This window comes from Rhinoraja longicauda, chromosome 40 (assembly GCF_053455715.1).
Source record: "Rhinoraja longicauda isolate Sanriku21f chromosome 40, sRhiLon1.1, whole genome shotgun sequence".
NCBI lineage: Eukaryota > Metazoa > Chordata > Chondrichthyes > Rajiformes > Arhynchobatidae > Rhinoraja > Rhinoraja longicauda.
Window position 1 is genome coordinate 7,867,263 of NC_135992.1, and position 14,819 is coordinate 7,882,081.

Consider the following 14,819-nt stretch of genomic DNA (forward strand, 5'->3'; position numbering starts at 1 on the left):
TTTATTTGTCACGTACACATACACGATGTGCAGTGAAATGAAAGTGGCAATGCCTGCGGATTGTGCGAAAAAAAGAATTACAGTTACAGCATATAAATTAAAGTTAATACAGAAAAGACAAAATTTAGTCCCTGGAGTTATAATAGTTAACAGTCCTGATGGCCTGTGAGAAGAAACTCCGTCTCATCCTCTCCGTTTTCACAGCGTGACAGCGGAGGCGTTTGCCTGACCGTAGCAGCTGGAACAGTCCGTTACTGGGGTGGCAGGGGTCCCTCATAATGTTGCTCGCTCTCGATCTGCACCTCCTGATGTATAGGTCCTGCAGGGGGGCGAGTGTAGTTCCCATGGTGCGTTCTGCCAAACGCACTACTCTCTGCAGGGCCATCCTGTCCTGGGCAGAGCTGTTCCCAAACCAGACTGTGATGTTGCCGGACAGGATGCTCTCTACAGCCCCAGAGTAGAAGCAATGAAGGATCCTCAGAGACACTCTGAATTTCCTCAGCTGTCTGAGGTGGTAAAGGCGCTGCCTTGCCTTACCCACCAGTGCGGCAATGTGTGGTGTCCATGTCAGATCCTCTTTGACGTGGAATCCCAGGTATTTAAAGCTGCTCACCCTATCCACAGTAGACCCATTTATCTCCAGTAGAATATCTGGTGGAAACTATTAACAGATTGGACGTGGGTTGCAGTGAATTCATCACATTTGCCATTGCCTAGCCACAGTACATTCTACATTGATGTTAATCCATCTGTGCAAATATTAGAATGCATTTCTTATTCCCAGCCTTCAGTGCTTATGCTTACCTAGGTGTACATCCTACTCAAGTTTCCTCAGTCAAATGCAAGATATACAATGGTTCCCCTGGTGATTGGTAAATGTACAACAGTGTGATACTGGGACACAGAATAGAAGGTCACCACGTCTCTTGGCTTCAGCAGGAGTTCAATAGAAAATAGACAATAGGTGCAGGAGGAGGCCATTCGGCCCTTCGAGCCAGCACCGCCATTCAATGGTTCAATGGTTCTTTATTGTCACCTATGCACTGCATAGTGAAATTCTTGTAACCTGTCGCCATATTTTGGCGCCATTTACAAAAGAAAAAGTAAATGTCCAAAAGTCCAAAGTCCAGTCCGGGCGCTGGATGTACTGGAGCGGCTCCCGATCCAGGCGAGCCCCAGGCTGCTGCAGGGCCTCCTACGTCACCCGCCGACCCACGTCCCCCTCCTCATATTGTCTTTCCACCGACTGGTTAGCACGCAACAAAACTGTACCTCAGTACACGTGACAATAAACTAAACTAAACTCTCTTAAGACTAAACTAAACTCTCAAGACTTTATCGTGTCTGAGGAAGGGCCTCGACCCAAAACGTCGCCCATTCCTTCTATCCAGAGATGCTGCCTGCCCCGCTGAGTTACTGCAGCATTTTGTGTCTGTCTTCTCTTAATTTTCACTTCCCTTCCGATTGTCTTCTATTCAACCTGGTACTTGCTGACATTTCCAACCTGACACTTTGTCATGTGCATCACCATCACCACAGCTTCATCTTTCATAGAGTATGGAAACAGGTCCCTCTGCCCAACTTGCCCACTCAGGCCAACATGTCCCACCTACACTAATCCCACCTGCCTGCTTTTGGTCCATATAGACAATAGACAATAGGTGCAGGAGGAGGCCATTCGGCCCTTCGAGCCAGCACTGCCATTCACTGTGATCATGGCTGATCATTCTCAATCAGTACCCCGTTCCTGCCTTCTCCCCGTACCCCCTGACTCCGCTATCCTTAAGAGCTCTATCCAACTCTCTCTTGAATTCATTCAGAGAATTGGCCTCCACTGCCTTCTGAGGCAGAGAATTCCACAGATTCACAACTCTCTGACTGAAAAAGTTTTTCCTCATCTCAGTTCTAAACCTGTCCTATGTACCTGTCTAAATGTTTCTTAAACGTTGGGATAGTCCCAGCCTCAACTACCTCCTCTGGCAGCTCATTCCCGACACCCACCAACCTTTGTCTCCCTATAACTTTCTGTGTATGTAGTTTACCTCTCTTATTTACCACAATATTTTTTTAAACCACAGATTAATTTTGCAAAACAGGAATGGGTACTCACAGTAGTCTTTGTAATAATCACTTTCAGGCCCATTCTTTTCTCTCCTTCAGCTGAATTAAAACACAGTCAGTTAATATTACAGCTTCTAGAATAAATAAAAACATCCAAATTCATGAAGTTGACAAAGTTAAAGTTACCCTTCCTTGTTCTGCCTCATCCCCACACATTCCTTCTCCTTTATTCAATTTAATTAAATCGCAATCAAGGCTCATCCTACATTCCCCCCCTTTTTAACTTTTCATAAGTGATAGGAGCAGAATTGGGCCATTCGGCCCATCAAGTCCACTCCGCCATTCCATCGTGGCTGATCTTTCTCTCCCTCCTAACCCCATTCTCCTGCCTTCTCCCAATAACCCCCGGCACCCATGGAAACTATTCTTTCCATCTCACCTTTCCTTCCCTCACCAGTTTACAGACCTAAAACCGTCAACCTTGTCATTAATTATTGTTTCGTGCTTTGACTTTTCCTCACATTTTCTAAGTTTAATTCACATTCTGCACTCAGGAGATTATACGACTTGTCACCTCATATTTCGCCTGGGCAGCTTGCAGCCCAGCGGTATGAACATTGACTTCTCCAACTTTAGATAGTTCCTCTGTCCCTCTCTTTCCCCTCCTCCTTCCCAGATCTCCCACTGTCTTCCTATCTCCACCTATATCCTTCCTTTGTCCCGCCCCCCTGACATCAGTCTGAAGAAGGGTCTCGACCCGAAACGTCACCCATTCCTTCTCTCCTGAGATGCTGCCTGACCTGCTGAGTTACTCCCGCATTTTGTGAATAAATACCTTCGATTTGTACCAGCATCTGCAGTTATTTTCTTACACTGTCAGCTTATGGCAGTTAACTAAAACGAAATTAATGAGAAATCCCTTCCACAGTAAGTGGGGTGGTTATAATTCTAAGTATTTTTTTAATTTTTGTTCCCCCTTTTAAAAAAAAGTTTCCTCCAAGACGCTCGATTTATTCTAGTTGTGGGATAATTCCTGCACATTTACATGTGGAAGCAACAGATTGAGTCTGCCCTCAAGCAGAACGACAATTGTATTAAATGGAAACACTAAATTCAGTCTCTTCGTTCTTCGTTTCAGAAGGGACTACCAAGCTGTTGTTTGTTTGACGGCCAAAGCAGAAATTAAAATCTATTCCACAGGCGTGGGTTTTAGAAACATAGAAAACATAGAAAATAGGTGCAGGAGGAAGCCATTCGGCCCTTCGAGACAGCACCGCCATTCAATGTGATCATGGCTGATCATTCTCAATCAGTACCCCGTTCCTGCCTTCTCCCCATACCCCCTGACTACGCTATCCTTAAGAGCTCTATCTAGCTCTCTCTTGAATGCATTCAGAGAATTGGCCTGCACTGCCTTCTGAGGCAGAGAATTCCACAGATTCACAACTCTCTGACTGAAAAACCTCATCTCTGTTCTAAATGGAACATTCTTAAACTTATTCTTACCCCTTATTCTTAAACTGTGGCCCCTGGTTCTGGACTCCCCCAACGTTGGGAACATGTTTCCTGCCTCTAGCGTGTCCAATCCCTTAATAATCGTATGGGTTCAGTAAGATCCCCTCTCATCCTTCTAAATTCCAGTGTATACAAGCCCAGTCGCTCCAGTCTTTCAACATATGACAGTCCCGCCATTCCGGGAATTAACCTAGTGAACCTAAGCTGCACTCCCTCAATAGCAAGAAAGTCCTTCCTCAAATTTGGAGACCAAAACTGCACACAGTACTCCAGGTGCGGTCTCACTAGGGCCCTGTACAACTGCAAGACTGGACTGGAGCAAAACTGATTGCTTCCTGTGTAGGAAGGAACGGCAGATGCTGGTTTAAACCGAAGAAAGACACAAAAATCTGGAGGTACTCCAGCTTTTTTGTGCCTACCACTTAGGGATGACCAAGTCTTGGATTGCTCCCACATTTTTACTCACAAGGACAAACATACCAATACTGCTGCTCATTTCACTTTCCTTTTCCGTTAGTAATGCTTCATCGCTTTTCGACACTTGAAATTCTTGGGAAATCTGCTCGCTAGGAGACAACAGACTGATTTCCACCACGTCTTCGTCTGCATTTAGTTCAGAAATCATCAATTGCTCGGTATCTTCTGTTGTTTCGTCGACCGGCTTGGAAACTGGAAACAAAACCGTTCACATTATTTCCAGAAGATGTCAAGAGCACTGGGACTGAATATATAATTAGCCGCTTGAAAATAAAGCGTGTGCCTAGAATTGTTCCGTGGCAATTGTCAGTGCCTCTCCCAACCTAAGCACAGTCAGATTGGATAATAAGCTCCACCACAATGCTCCTCACCTCCCTCCATTCCCCCTATGCGTCTCTTTAGTCTCAGATGTGATTATCTGCCCTTTCTCCCGTCAGGCAGCGACCCTCTGTGGCTCCGGTTTCAACATACTAGGAGCATGGAGAACCAGCTGGGAACAGACATCGCCACCTCCTGAATTCACTGTCGCACCGAACACCACAGTTCCACCCGGCTCGGACACGCCCCGCAAAGTGTGGGTCGCCCTGAGCCGGCTCCGTACAGGGGTCGGCCGGATCAACGCCAACATGCATCGTTGGGGGTTGCGTCCGTCAGCAGCCTGCGTGTGTGGGGCAGACCAGCAAACAGCGCGGCACGTCGTGTTCGACTGCGCTGTCCTCCGCCCCCCTGGTGGAGGGATAGGCCTCACGGCCCTCGACAACAGCACATTGCACTGGCTACAGCGCCTGGAGGGCATCACATAACGTCTGCTGCCTCAAACGCAAGGATCTGCAGGTACTGTAACGTTACAGTACAGCAGGGGTGGCACAGGGGCTCAGCGGCAGAATCCGGGTTCAATCCTGACAACGCGTACGGAGTTTGTATGTTCCCCTTGTGTCCGCGTGGCTTTTCACCGGGTGCTCCGGTTTCCACCCACATTCCAAAGATGTGCAGGTTTGCCCGTTCTTTGGCTTCTATAAATTGCCTCTAGTGTGTAGGATGGAACTAGTCTAAGGGTGATCGCTGGCCAATGCAGACTAGATTCGCTGAAGGGCCTGTTTCCATGCTCCATCTCTAAAACAAAATTAGGACAGCACAGTTACGTCGCTGGCAGAAATGCTGTTTAGATTAGTTTAAAGATACAGCGCGGGAACAGACCCTTCGGCCCATCGAGTCCACGCCGACCAGCGATCCCTGCACGTTAACACCACCCTGCACACACAAGGGACAATTTTACATTTACACCAAGTCAATTAACCTGGGAACCTGCACATCTTTGGAGTGTGGGAGGAAACCGAAGATCTCAGAGAAAACCCACGCGGGTCACGGGGAGAACGTACAAACTCCGTACAGACAGCACCCGTAGTCGGGATCGAACCGGGGTCTCTGGCGCTGTGAGGCAATAGCTCTACCGCTGTGCTACTGAGTCAATCCTGACCTCGGCTGCTGTCTGTGTGGAGTACGCACATTCTCCCTGCGACCGTATGGGTCTCTTCAGATGTGCCAGTTTCCTTTCACATTCCAAAGACGGGCAGGTTGATAGGTTAATTAGCCTGTGTGATTTGTCCTGACCATGTAGGTGAATGGTGGAATCTAGAGCAGGTTGATGGGAAATTTGAGAATAAGAAATGGATTCGTGTAGGATTAGCAAAGGGTGGGTGCCTGATGGTTGGCAGGGTCTTGGTAAACCCTGGGTTCATTTCTGTGCTGTATGTTTAGTCTCTATGACTACAAAATCTAAGCATCCCAGCAAGCTTGTGACAAAGGCAACAGGTGTATTTGACCAGTAACGTTTCCCTTACACGGTTAACCAAAGTGCCAGAAACCCGGGTTCGATCCTGATTACAGAGGCTTGTCTGTACAGAGTTTATACCTTCTCCCCGTGACCTGTATGGGTTTTCTTCGGGAAGAAAGGCTGGAGCGATTGGGCTTGTATACACTGGAATTTAGAAGGATGAGGGGGATCTTATTGAAACATATAAGATAATTAGGGGATTGGACACATTAGAGGCAGATAACATGTTCCCAATGTTGGGGGAGTCCAGAACAAGGGGCCACAGTTTAAGAATAAGGGGTAGGCCATTTAGAACGGAGATGAGGAAGAACTTTTTCAGTCAGAGGGTGGTGAAGGTGTGGAATTCTCTGCCTCAGAAGGCAGTGGAGGCCAGTTCGTTGGATGCTTTCAAGAGAGAGCTGGATAGAGCTCTTAAGGATAGCGGAGTGAGGGGGTACGGGGAGAAGGCAGGAACGGGGTACTGATTGAGAGTGATCAGCCATGATCGCATTGAATGGCGGTGCTGGCTCGAAGGGCTGAATGGCCTACTCCTGCACCTATTGTCTATTGTCTATTGAAGCTCCTATTTCCTCCCACACTCCAAAGACGTACAGGTTTGTAGACTAATTGGCTTGGTATAAATGTGCAAATTGTTCCCTGGTGTGTGTGGGACAGTGCTAGTGTGCGGGGATCACTGGTTGGCACGGACTCGGTGGGCCGAAGGACCCGTTTCCGTGCTGTATCTCCAAACTAAATTAAAATGGTCAACTGTGTGAATGGTGGCATTTCTATCTCTCTCTGAGGGGAGGTGCAGAGTTTATCGTGCACACATAGCCAGATACATACTCACTATCCCGCGGTCTAGGCTTAAGCTCAGGGGTGACCGCGCTTTTGCGGTTGCAGCTCCTAGACTGTGGAACAGCATCCCTCTCCCCATCAGAACTGCCTCCTCCATCGACTCCTTTAAGTCCAGGCTCAAAACCTATTTCTACTCCCTAGCGTCTGAGGCTCATTGAGGAGGCGCTGTGAACTGTTTGTGTGCTACTGTATGTTTCATTTTTTTCCTTAGTACCTAATCAGATGTACAGCACTTTGGTCAATGTGGGTTGTTTTTAAATGTGCTATACAAATAAAAATTAATTGATTAATTAATTGATTAATTAATTAATTGATTGATTGATTGATTGACTAATTAATCAATTAATTAATTGATTGATTGATTGACTGACAGACAGACAGACAGACAGACAGACAGACAGACAGACAGACAGACAGACAGACAGACAGACAGACAGACAGACAGACAGACAGACAGACAGACAGACAGACAGACAGACAGACAGACAGACAGACAGACAGACAGACAGACAGACAGACAGACAGACAGACAGACAGACAGACAGACAGACAGACAGACAGACAGACAGACAGACAGACAGACAGACAGACAGACAGACAGACAGACAGACAGACAGACAGACAGACAGACAGACAGACAGACAGACAGACAGACAGACAGACAGACAGACAGACAGACAGACAGACAGACAGACAGACAGACAGACAGACAGACAGACAGATACATACTCCTTCTCACCTTTCTCACTAGTCTCAGTCAGCCCCGAAGAGCTGACTGGAGGTTCTTTCTGCATAGATCCTGATTCCTCTTCTTCCTCTTCTTCATTTTCTTCTTGAATCATTTTATCTAAAGGTGAATAAAATAAAGCACTTTTTCACAATAAACTTTAAAACAAACGCTACACTCGAGTATTCACCAAGACCTGCCTCTTTATATTATGGGACAATCAATATATATTATATTAAAAATTGTATAGAAGGTTAAAAGATCATGCTTTTACAAAGTACTTTCACCATCTCATGCCTTCGCCAACATTCATCACTGTCTAAGGCGCAGTCACTGTTCTAAGGCATGATAAGTGCAATAGGAATCGCCTGACCATGATCGACAAGGTCTGACGGTCCATTAGTCTGAAGAAGGGTCTTGACCTGAAACGTCACCCATTCCTTCTCTCCTGAGATGCTGCCTGACCCGCTTTTTGTGATACCTTCGATTTGTACCAGCATCTGCAGTTATTTTCCTACACATGATAGACAAGGCAGCCATTAACACCATCAATAACAGCTCAACTTTGCTTTTTCCAAACTATGGTGCATCATGCATGAAATGCACTGGAGTTCATCACTTAAGCCACTCTTCGTAGCATCTTGCCAACCCTGGGTACCTGCGTGGGTTTTCTCCGAGATCTTCGGTTTCCTCCCACACTCCAAAGACGTATGGGTTTGTAGGATAATTGGCTTGGTATAAATGTAAAATGTCCCTAGTGTGTGTGTAGGATAGTGTTAATGTGTGGGGGATCGTTGGTTGGCGCGGACTCGGTGGGCCGAAGGGCCTGTTTCCACGCTGTATCTCTAAACTAAACTACACCAAGGACTGCAGCTATTCAATCAAGTAGCTCACCTTTTTGAGGGCAATTAGAGATATAGAATAAACTAGACCAAGTGGACCCATTGGGCCCAAACCTCTCCTGCATTGGTATAGCACCGCTTCCTCCCCTCCCCCCTCCTTCCCTCCCCTCCCCCCTCCTTCCCTCCCCTCCCCCCTCCTTCCCTCCCCTCCTCCCTCCCTTCCCCCTCCTCCCTCCCCCCTCTCCACCCCCCTACCCCTCCCCCACCCCCTACCCCTCCCTCCCCCTCCCCCACACTTCATCCCCCTCAACCCCCCTTATCCCCCCTCCCTAGGAGATAGATTTAAACTTTAAAATGTGAATAGCTTTAAAAACATAACACCGATTTCAATGAAACTTCTTCCATTAATACCAAAGGGACGAGGGTGAGTAAGGTGGGCCTAAAATTGTCGGGTATTGTGTAGTGTTTTGGCTGTAGTTCAGGAACAAACAAACAAACAAACGAGAGTTTTAGTATATAGATACGGTCTTGTTAAGATGCCCATATATGAATAATAAAGCCAATGTGGGCTGATCCTGTCAATAGTTTTGTATGGAGTTACTCATGAACTGGACTAAAATTATTCCATCCTGAAAAGTCTGGGCAATGAGGGTGGGCCAGAACATTGGTTTTTTTTTAACTATAAGAGTTTAAGTGACAGAAAATGCAGGAGAAGACATTGCATGTAATACATAATAGTATGTAATCTAGGTTGGATCTAATGCAGAAGACAGACACAAAATGCTGGCGTAACTCGGCGGGTCAGGCAGCATCTCTGAAGAGAAGGAATAGGTGACGTTTCAGGTCGGAACCCTTCTTCAGACTCAATCTAATGCAGTAGCTGGAGAGTGCTACATTGTTGAAGGTGCCAGGAATCGGACCTAACAAATTGTGATCCACGTGCCTGGATGCAACAACACTTTCTGAGGAAGAGAAGAAATTCTGGATAGCATTTCCTCAACATTTAAAACTGATTATTAATCATTCATCTTCTGCTTGTTGCAGGGTTGTGCGTAAATCAGTAGGAAAGAAAACTGCAGGTGCTGGTTTATATCGAAGGTGGACACAAAAATGCTGGAGTAACTCAGCGGGTCAGGCAACATCTCTGGAGAGAAGGAATGGGCGACGTTTCGGGTCGAGACCCTTCTTCAGACTACCTGCGTAAATCAGCAGATATATTTCAACAGGAATTGCACTTCAAATAGTAGTTTATTGGTTAAATAATATGAGGCATTGTGAGCTTCTCATTTCTTAAGTGCTGAATAAACCCAGCCAGCCACTCCCTCTTCACCCCTCTCCCATCAGGCAAGAGGTATAGAAGTGTGAAAACGCACACCTCCAGATTCAGGGACAGTTTCTTCCCATATGTTATTAGGCAACTGAATCATCCTACCACAACTAGGAAGCTATGCTGAACTACTATTGACCTCAGTGGTGACCATCAGACATTCCTTGATCGAACTTTGCTGGCTTTACCTTGCACTAAACGTTATTCCCTTATCGTGTGTCTACACACTACAAATGGATCAATTGTAATCATGTATTGCTGACTGGTTAGCACGCCACAAAAGCTTTTCACTGTACCTCGGTACGCGTGACAATAAACTAAACTGAACTTAACTGAAGAAATAAAGTGTAAGAAAATAACTGCAGATGCTGGTACAAATCGAAGGTATTTATTCACAAAATGCTAGAGTAACTCAGCAGGTCAGGCAGCATCTCGGGAGAGAAGGAATGGGCGACGTTTCGGGTCGAGACCCTTCTTCAGACTGAAGAAGAGTCTCGACCCGAAACGTCGCCCATTCCTTCTCTCCCGAGATGCTGCCTGACCTGCTGAGTTACTCCAGCATTTTGTGTATAAATACCTGAAGAAATAAAGTGCTCAGTGTCTCATATTGTTTGCTTTTGGAATTATCCGTTGCCGTCTGCTACAAGATCCGCTGGTCAGAAATAAAAACGTTGCCTTCTTTTGAAGGCACTGGAATTGGACCATGTGAGCATCTTTTTGTAAACTCTGCTTACGACTCAAAGATATCATAGAAACATAGAAAATGGGTGCAGGAGTAGGCCATTCGGCCCTTCGAGCCTGCACCGCCATTCAATATGATCATGGCTGATATCAAATGGTTCCAGTTGTTTCCTGAACAATGTACCATCCATTTTAGATGAATTAGATGCCTTGATTTTGTATGCCTCGGTTGCTTTAGTAGATTTAGTGAACTCATGCCTTTGGATAAAGTCATCTGAAGTCATGAGTCATCTGAAATGAGTGTGGCTGATACCAAAAGTACACATCCAACATTAATTTGTATCTGAAATTGGTACGATTACAGGAATAAAGACAGATTGACATTTTTTTATTCTAAAGGTATGAGTTCAAATCCACTAAAGCCAGATGAGGCATCTGAAGAAGGGTCTCGACCCAAAACGTCGCCCATTCCTTCTCTCCCGAGATGCTGCCTGACCTGCTGAGTTACTCCAGCATTTTGTGAATAAATACCTTCGATTTGTACCAGCATTTGCAGTTATTTTCTTATACATACAAAATCAAGTCATTAAATAAATTTAGAATTAAAATCTTGTTATCATCAGTAGGAAAGAAATACATATAGTTATCATGCCAAGTCTTACAACTACAGGTTTATATGGTAACACTCACCTTCTTTTGGGTGGAGTTGGTTTGTTCCTGTCTGTTCCTAATAGAGAAGAAAATGAATGTGTCAAATGTTTATATCAATGTTTCTATAAGAGTCAACAAGGACACTGCATACTTGTAAAGGTCCAAATTCATTGGGGATTTGACCATTGCAACAGCTAGACTCAACCTTCAAACACTTCTGAAGGTGTGTTGATTTGCTCTGTTTCTTTTCCACAGGTGTGAAGATTCAGGTCCTCTTCCAGACACAAAGGCTGTGTGGGGTTTGCATGTTCTCCTGGTGTCTGCATTGGTTTCCCCCAGATTCTCTAATTTTCTCCCACATCCCAAACTGGCCGCTGTAAATGGCCCTGTGTGTCAATTACTGGCAGAATTATTTTTTTTGTTTAGTTTAGAGATACAGCACAGAAACAGGCCCTCGGGCCCAATTACATACACTAACACTATTCTACGCACTAGGGACAATTTTACAATTTTTACTAAAGCCAATTAACCTACAAACTTGGCCAATTAACCTACACACTTGGCCAATTAACCTACACACTTGGCCAATTAACCTACAAACTTGGCCAATTAACCTACAAACTTGGCCAATTAATCTACAAACCTGTACGTCTTTGGAGTGTGGGAGGAAACCGGAGATCTTGGAGAAAGCCCACGCAGGTCACGTACAAACTCCGTTCAGACAGCACCTGTAGTCAGGATCGAACCTGGGTCTCTGGTGCTGTGAGGCAGCAACTCTACCGCTGTGCCACCGTGTGACTGTGGGAAGTGAATGGGAATGTGTGGAGTCTGAAGAAGGGCCTCGACCCGAAACATCACCCATTCCTTCTCTCCCGAGATGCTGCCTGACCTGCTGAGTTACTCCAGCATTTTGTGAATAAATACCTTCGGTATGTGTGGAGAATAAAACTGGTTTATTATAAATGGGTAGGAAGGAACTGCAGATGCTGGTTCACTCTGGAGATAGACACAAAATGCTGGAGGAACTCAGCGGGGACAGGCGGCATCTCTGGAGAGAAGGAATGGGTGACGTTTCAGGTTTCGGGTCGAGACCCTTCTTCAGACTGAGAGTCAGGGGAAAGGGAAACGAGAGATATAGACGGTGATAATAGAGAGATGTAGAACAAATGAATGAAAGGTACGCAAAAACATAACAAAGGTATTTATTCACAAAATGCTGGAGTAACTCAGCGGGTCAGGCAGCATCTCAGGAGAGAAGGAATGGGTGACGTTTCAGGTTTCGGGTCGAGACCCTTCTTCAGACTGAAACAAAAACATAACGATGATCAAGGAGATGGTCCACTGTTGGTTGTGAACAAGGTGATATCGAGTTGTACAGTGAAACTTAGCAGGACAACAGTGAGACTAGAACAACGACTAGCCTAGGGTGGGGAGGGGAGAGAGGGGATGCAATGGGCACTTGAAGTTAGAGTAATCGATATTCACACCGCTGGGGGGGGTCAGCTGTTTCACCCAAACTCGGGATACACAGTTGGACGCATTAAGTCGTAATCGGAACTACTTTGGTGTCCGTTTGCGGGAATAATCTCGAGTAAAAGCCGGTAACCGCGCATTTACCTGCCCGGCTTCACACTGTTGCTACTTCAGTTGCCATGGTGATCGCAGCCGCTCGGCTACTTCCTCCTCCTCGGGTTTAAAGGGACAGGTCCCTCCCATAGACGGGTTAACATGCCCGCACACACTGGGTTAACATGCCCACACACACTGGGTTAACATGCCCACACACACTGGGTTAACATGCCCACACACACTGGGTTAACATGCCCACACACACTGGGTTAACATGCTCACACACACTGGGGTAACATGCCCACACACACTGGGTTAACATGCCCACACACACTGGGTTAACATGCTCACACACACTGGGGTAACGTGTGATGGGTTAACATGCCCACACACACTGGGTTAACATGCCCACACACACTGGGTTAACATGCCCACACACACTGGGTTAACATGCCCACACACACTGGGTTAACATGTCTACACACTCACTGGGTTAACATGCCCACACACACTGGGTTAACATGCCCACACACACTGGGTTAACATGCCCAAACACAGTGGGTTAACATGCCCCCACACAGTGGGTCAACATGCCCACACACACTGGGTTAACATGCCCACACACACTGGGTTAACATGCCCACACGCACTGGGTTAACATGCTCACACGCACTGAGTTAACATGCTCACACACACTGGGTTAACATGCCCACACACTGGGTTAACATGCTCACACACACTGGGTTAACATGCTCACACACACTGGGTTAACATGTGTCAATAGTCAATAGGTCACATACACATAAATGTGCAGTGAAATGAAAAATTACCCGCAGTTCAACAATAAGACCAATAAAAATAAGCAATAAAAATGCAATAACACATACAATCATAAACCAACACCAAACAAAAGAAACATCCATCACAGTGAGTCTCCTCCAGTCCCTCCTCACTGTGATGGAAGGCCAGAATGTCTTTTTCTCTTCCACTGCCGTCTTCTCCCGCGGTCAGGCTGTTGGAGTTGCCACATCGGGGCAGTCGGGGCTCCTGACATTGAAGCACCGCGCCGGACGGTGAAAGGTTAACACACACACACTGGGTTAACATGTGATGGGTTAACATGTGATGGGTTAACATGTGATGGGTTAACATGTGATGGGTTAACATGTGATGGGTTAACATGTGATGGTTAACATGCTCACACACACTGGGTTAACATGCTCACACACAGTGGGTTAACATGCCCACACACACTGGGTTAACATGTGATGGGTTAACATGCCCACACACACTGGGTTAACATGCTCACACACACTAAGTTAACATGTGATGGGTTAACATGTGATGGGTTAACATGTGATGGGTTAACATGTGATGGGTTAACATGTGATGGGTTAACATGTGATGGGTTAACATGTGATGGGTTAACATGTGATGGGTTAACATGTGATGGGTTAACATGTGATGGGTTAACATGTGATGGGTTAACATGTGATGGGTTAACATGTGATGGGTTAACATGCTCACATACACAGGGTTAACATGTGATGGGTTAACATGTGATGAGTTAACATGCTCACACACACTGGGTTAACATGTGATTGGTTAACATGCTCAACACACACTGGGTTAACATGCTCACACACGTGGGTTAACATGTTTCTCCACACGTGGGTTAACATGGTTCCCACACGTGGGTTAACACGTTTCCTACACGTGAGTTAACATGCTCGCAGATGTGGGTTGACGTTTCTCCACACGCGAGTTAACATGCTTCCCACACGCGGGTTAACATGCTTCCCACACGTGGGTTAACAAGCTCACGCACGTGGATTAACATGCTCACATGGGTTAACATATGATGGGCTAACGTGATAGGTTAACATGAGAGGGGTTAACATGCTCACATATGGGTTAACATGTGATGGGTCAACACTGTCTTATGGACAGACATCACATCTTTTATGGAGATGGAGCAATATTCCATTAATGCAAAAAGATTTAATTTTTTTAGGATGACCTTAAAATTATAGAGATTCATATTGAATTTAAACGTAATCAGTTTACTGCAGAAACAAAGAAATGCAGATGCTGGTTAATACACCAAAGGACACAAAGTTGTGGAGTAACACAACAGATCAGCCAGGCACATCCCTGGAGAGCATGAATGAATGGGTGACATTTTGGGTCAAGACCCCTCTGCTGAGTTACTCCAGAACTTTGTGCCCTTTGTGATCAGTTTCCTACTGGACTAGAGTTTTAAATCTAAACACAGGAAACTATAGTAAAGAGGGACAC

General features: G+C 45.8%; 1 protein-coding gene across 2 annotated transcripts in view; it reads right to left on the minus strand.

Annotated features, from left to right (window-relative positions):
- Positions 1 to 12,600, minus strand: part of LOC144611497 (cilia- and flagella-associated protein 184-like) — a 30,356-nt gene extending 17,756 nt beyond the window's left edge. Inside the window, exons 1-5 of one of the 2 annotated variants that reach the window (XM_078430629.1) lie at positions 12,570 to 12,600; positions 10,992 to 11,028; positions 7,464 to 7,571; positions 4,057 to 4,245; positions 2,111 to 2,160 (exon numbers count right to left, since the gene is read on the minus strand). In XM_078430629.1, the coding sequence (XP_078286755.1) occupies positions 2,111 to 2,160; positions 4,057 to 4,245; positions 7,464 to 7,566 (342 nt within the window). In that variant the 5' untranslated portion in view covers positions 7,567 to 7,571; positions 10,992 to 11,028; positions 12,570 to 12,600. Of the gene's footprint in view, positions 1 to 2,110; positions 2,161 to 4,056; positions 4,246 to 7,463; positions 7,572 to 10,991; positions 11,029 to 12,439; positions 12,517 to 12,569 lie in introns of those variants that run through there. The other variant, XM_078430630.1, reaches the window with a different exon arrangement.
- Between the last annotated feature and the right edge of the window lie 2,219 nt (positions 12,601 to 14,819).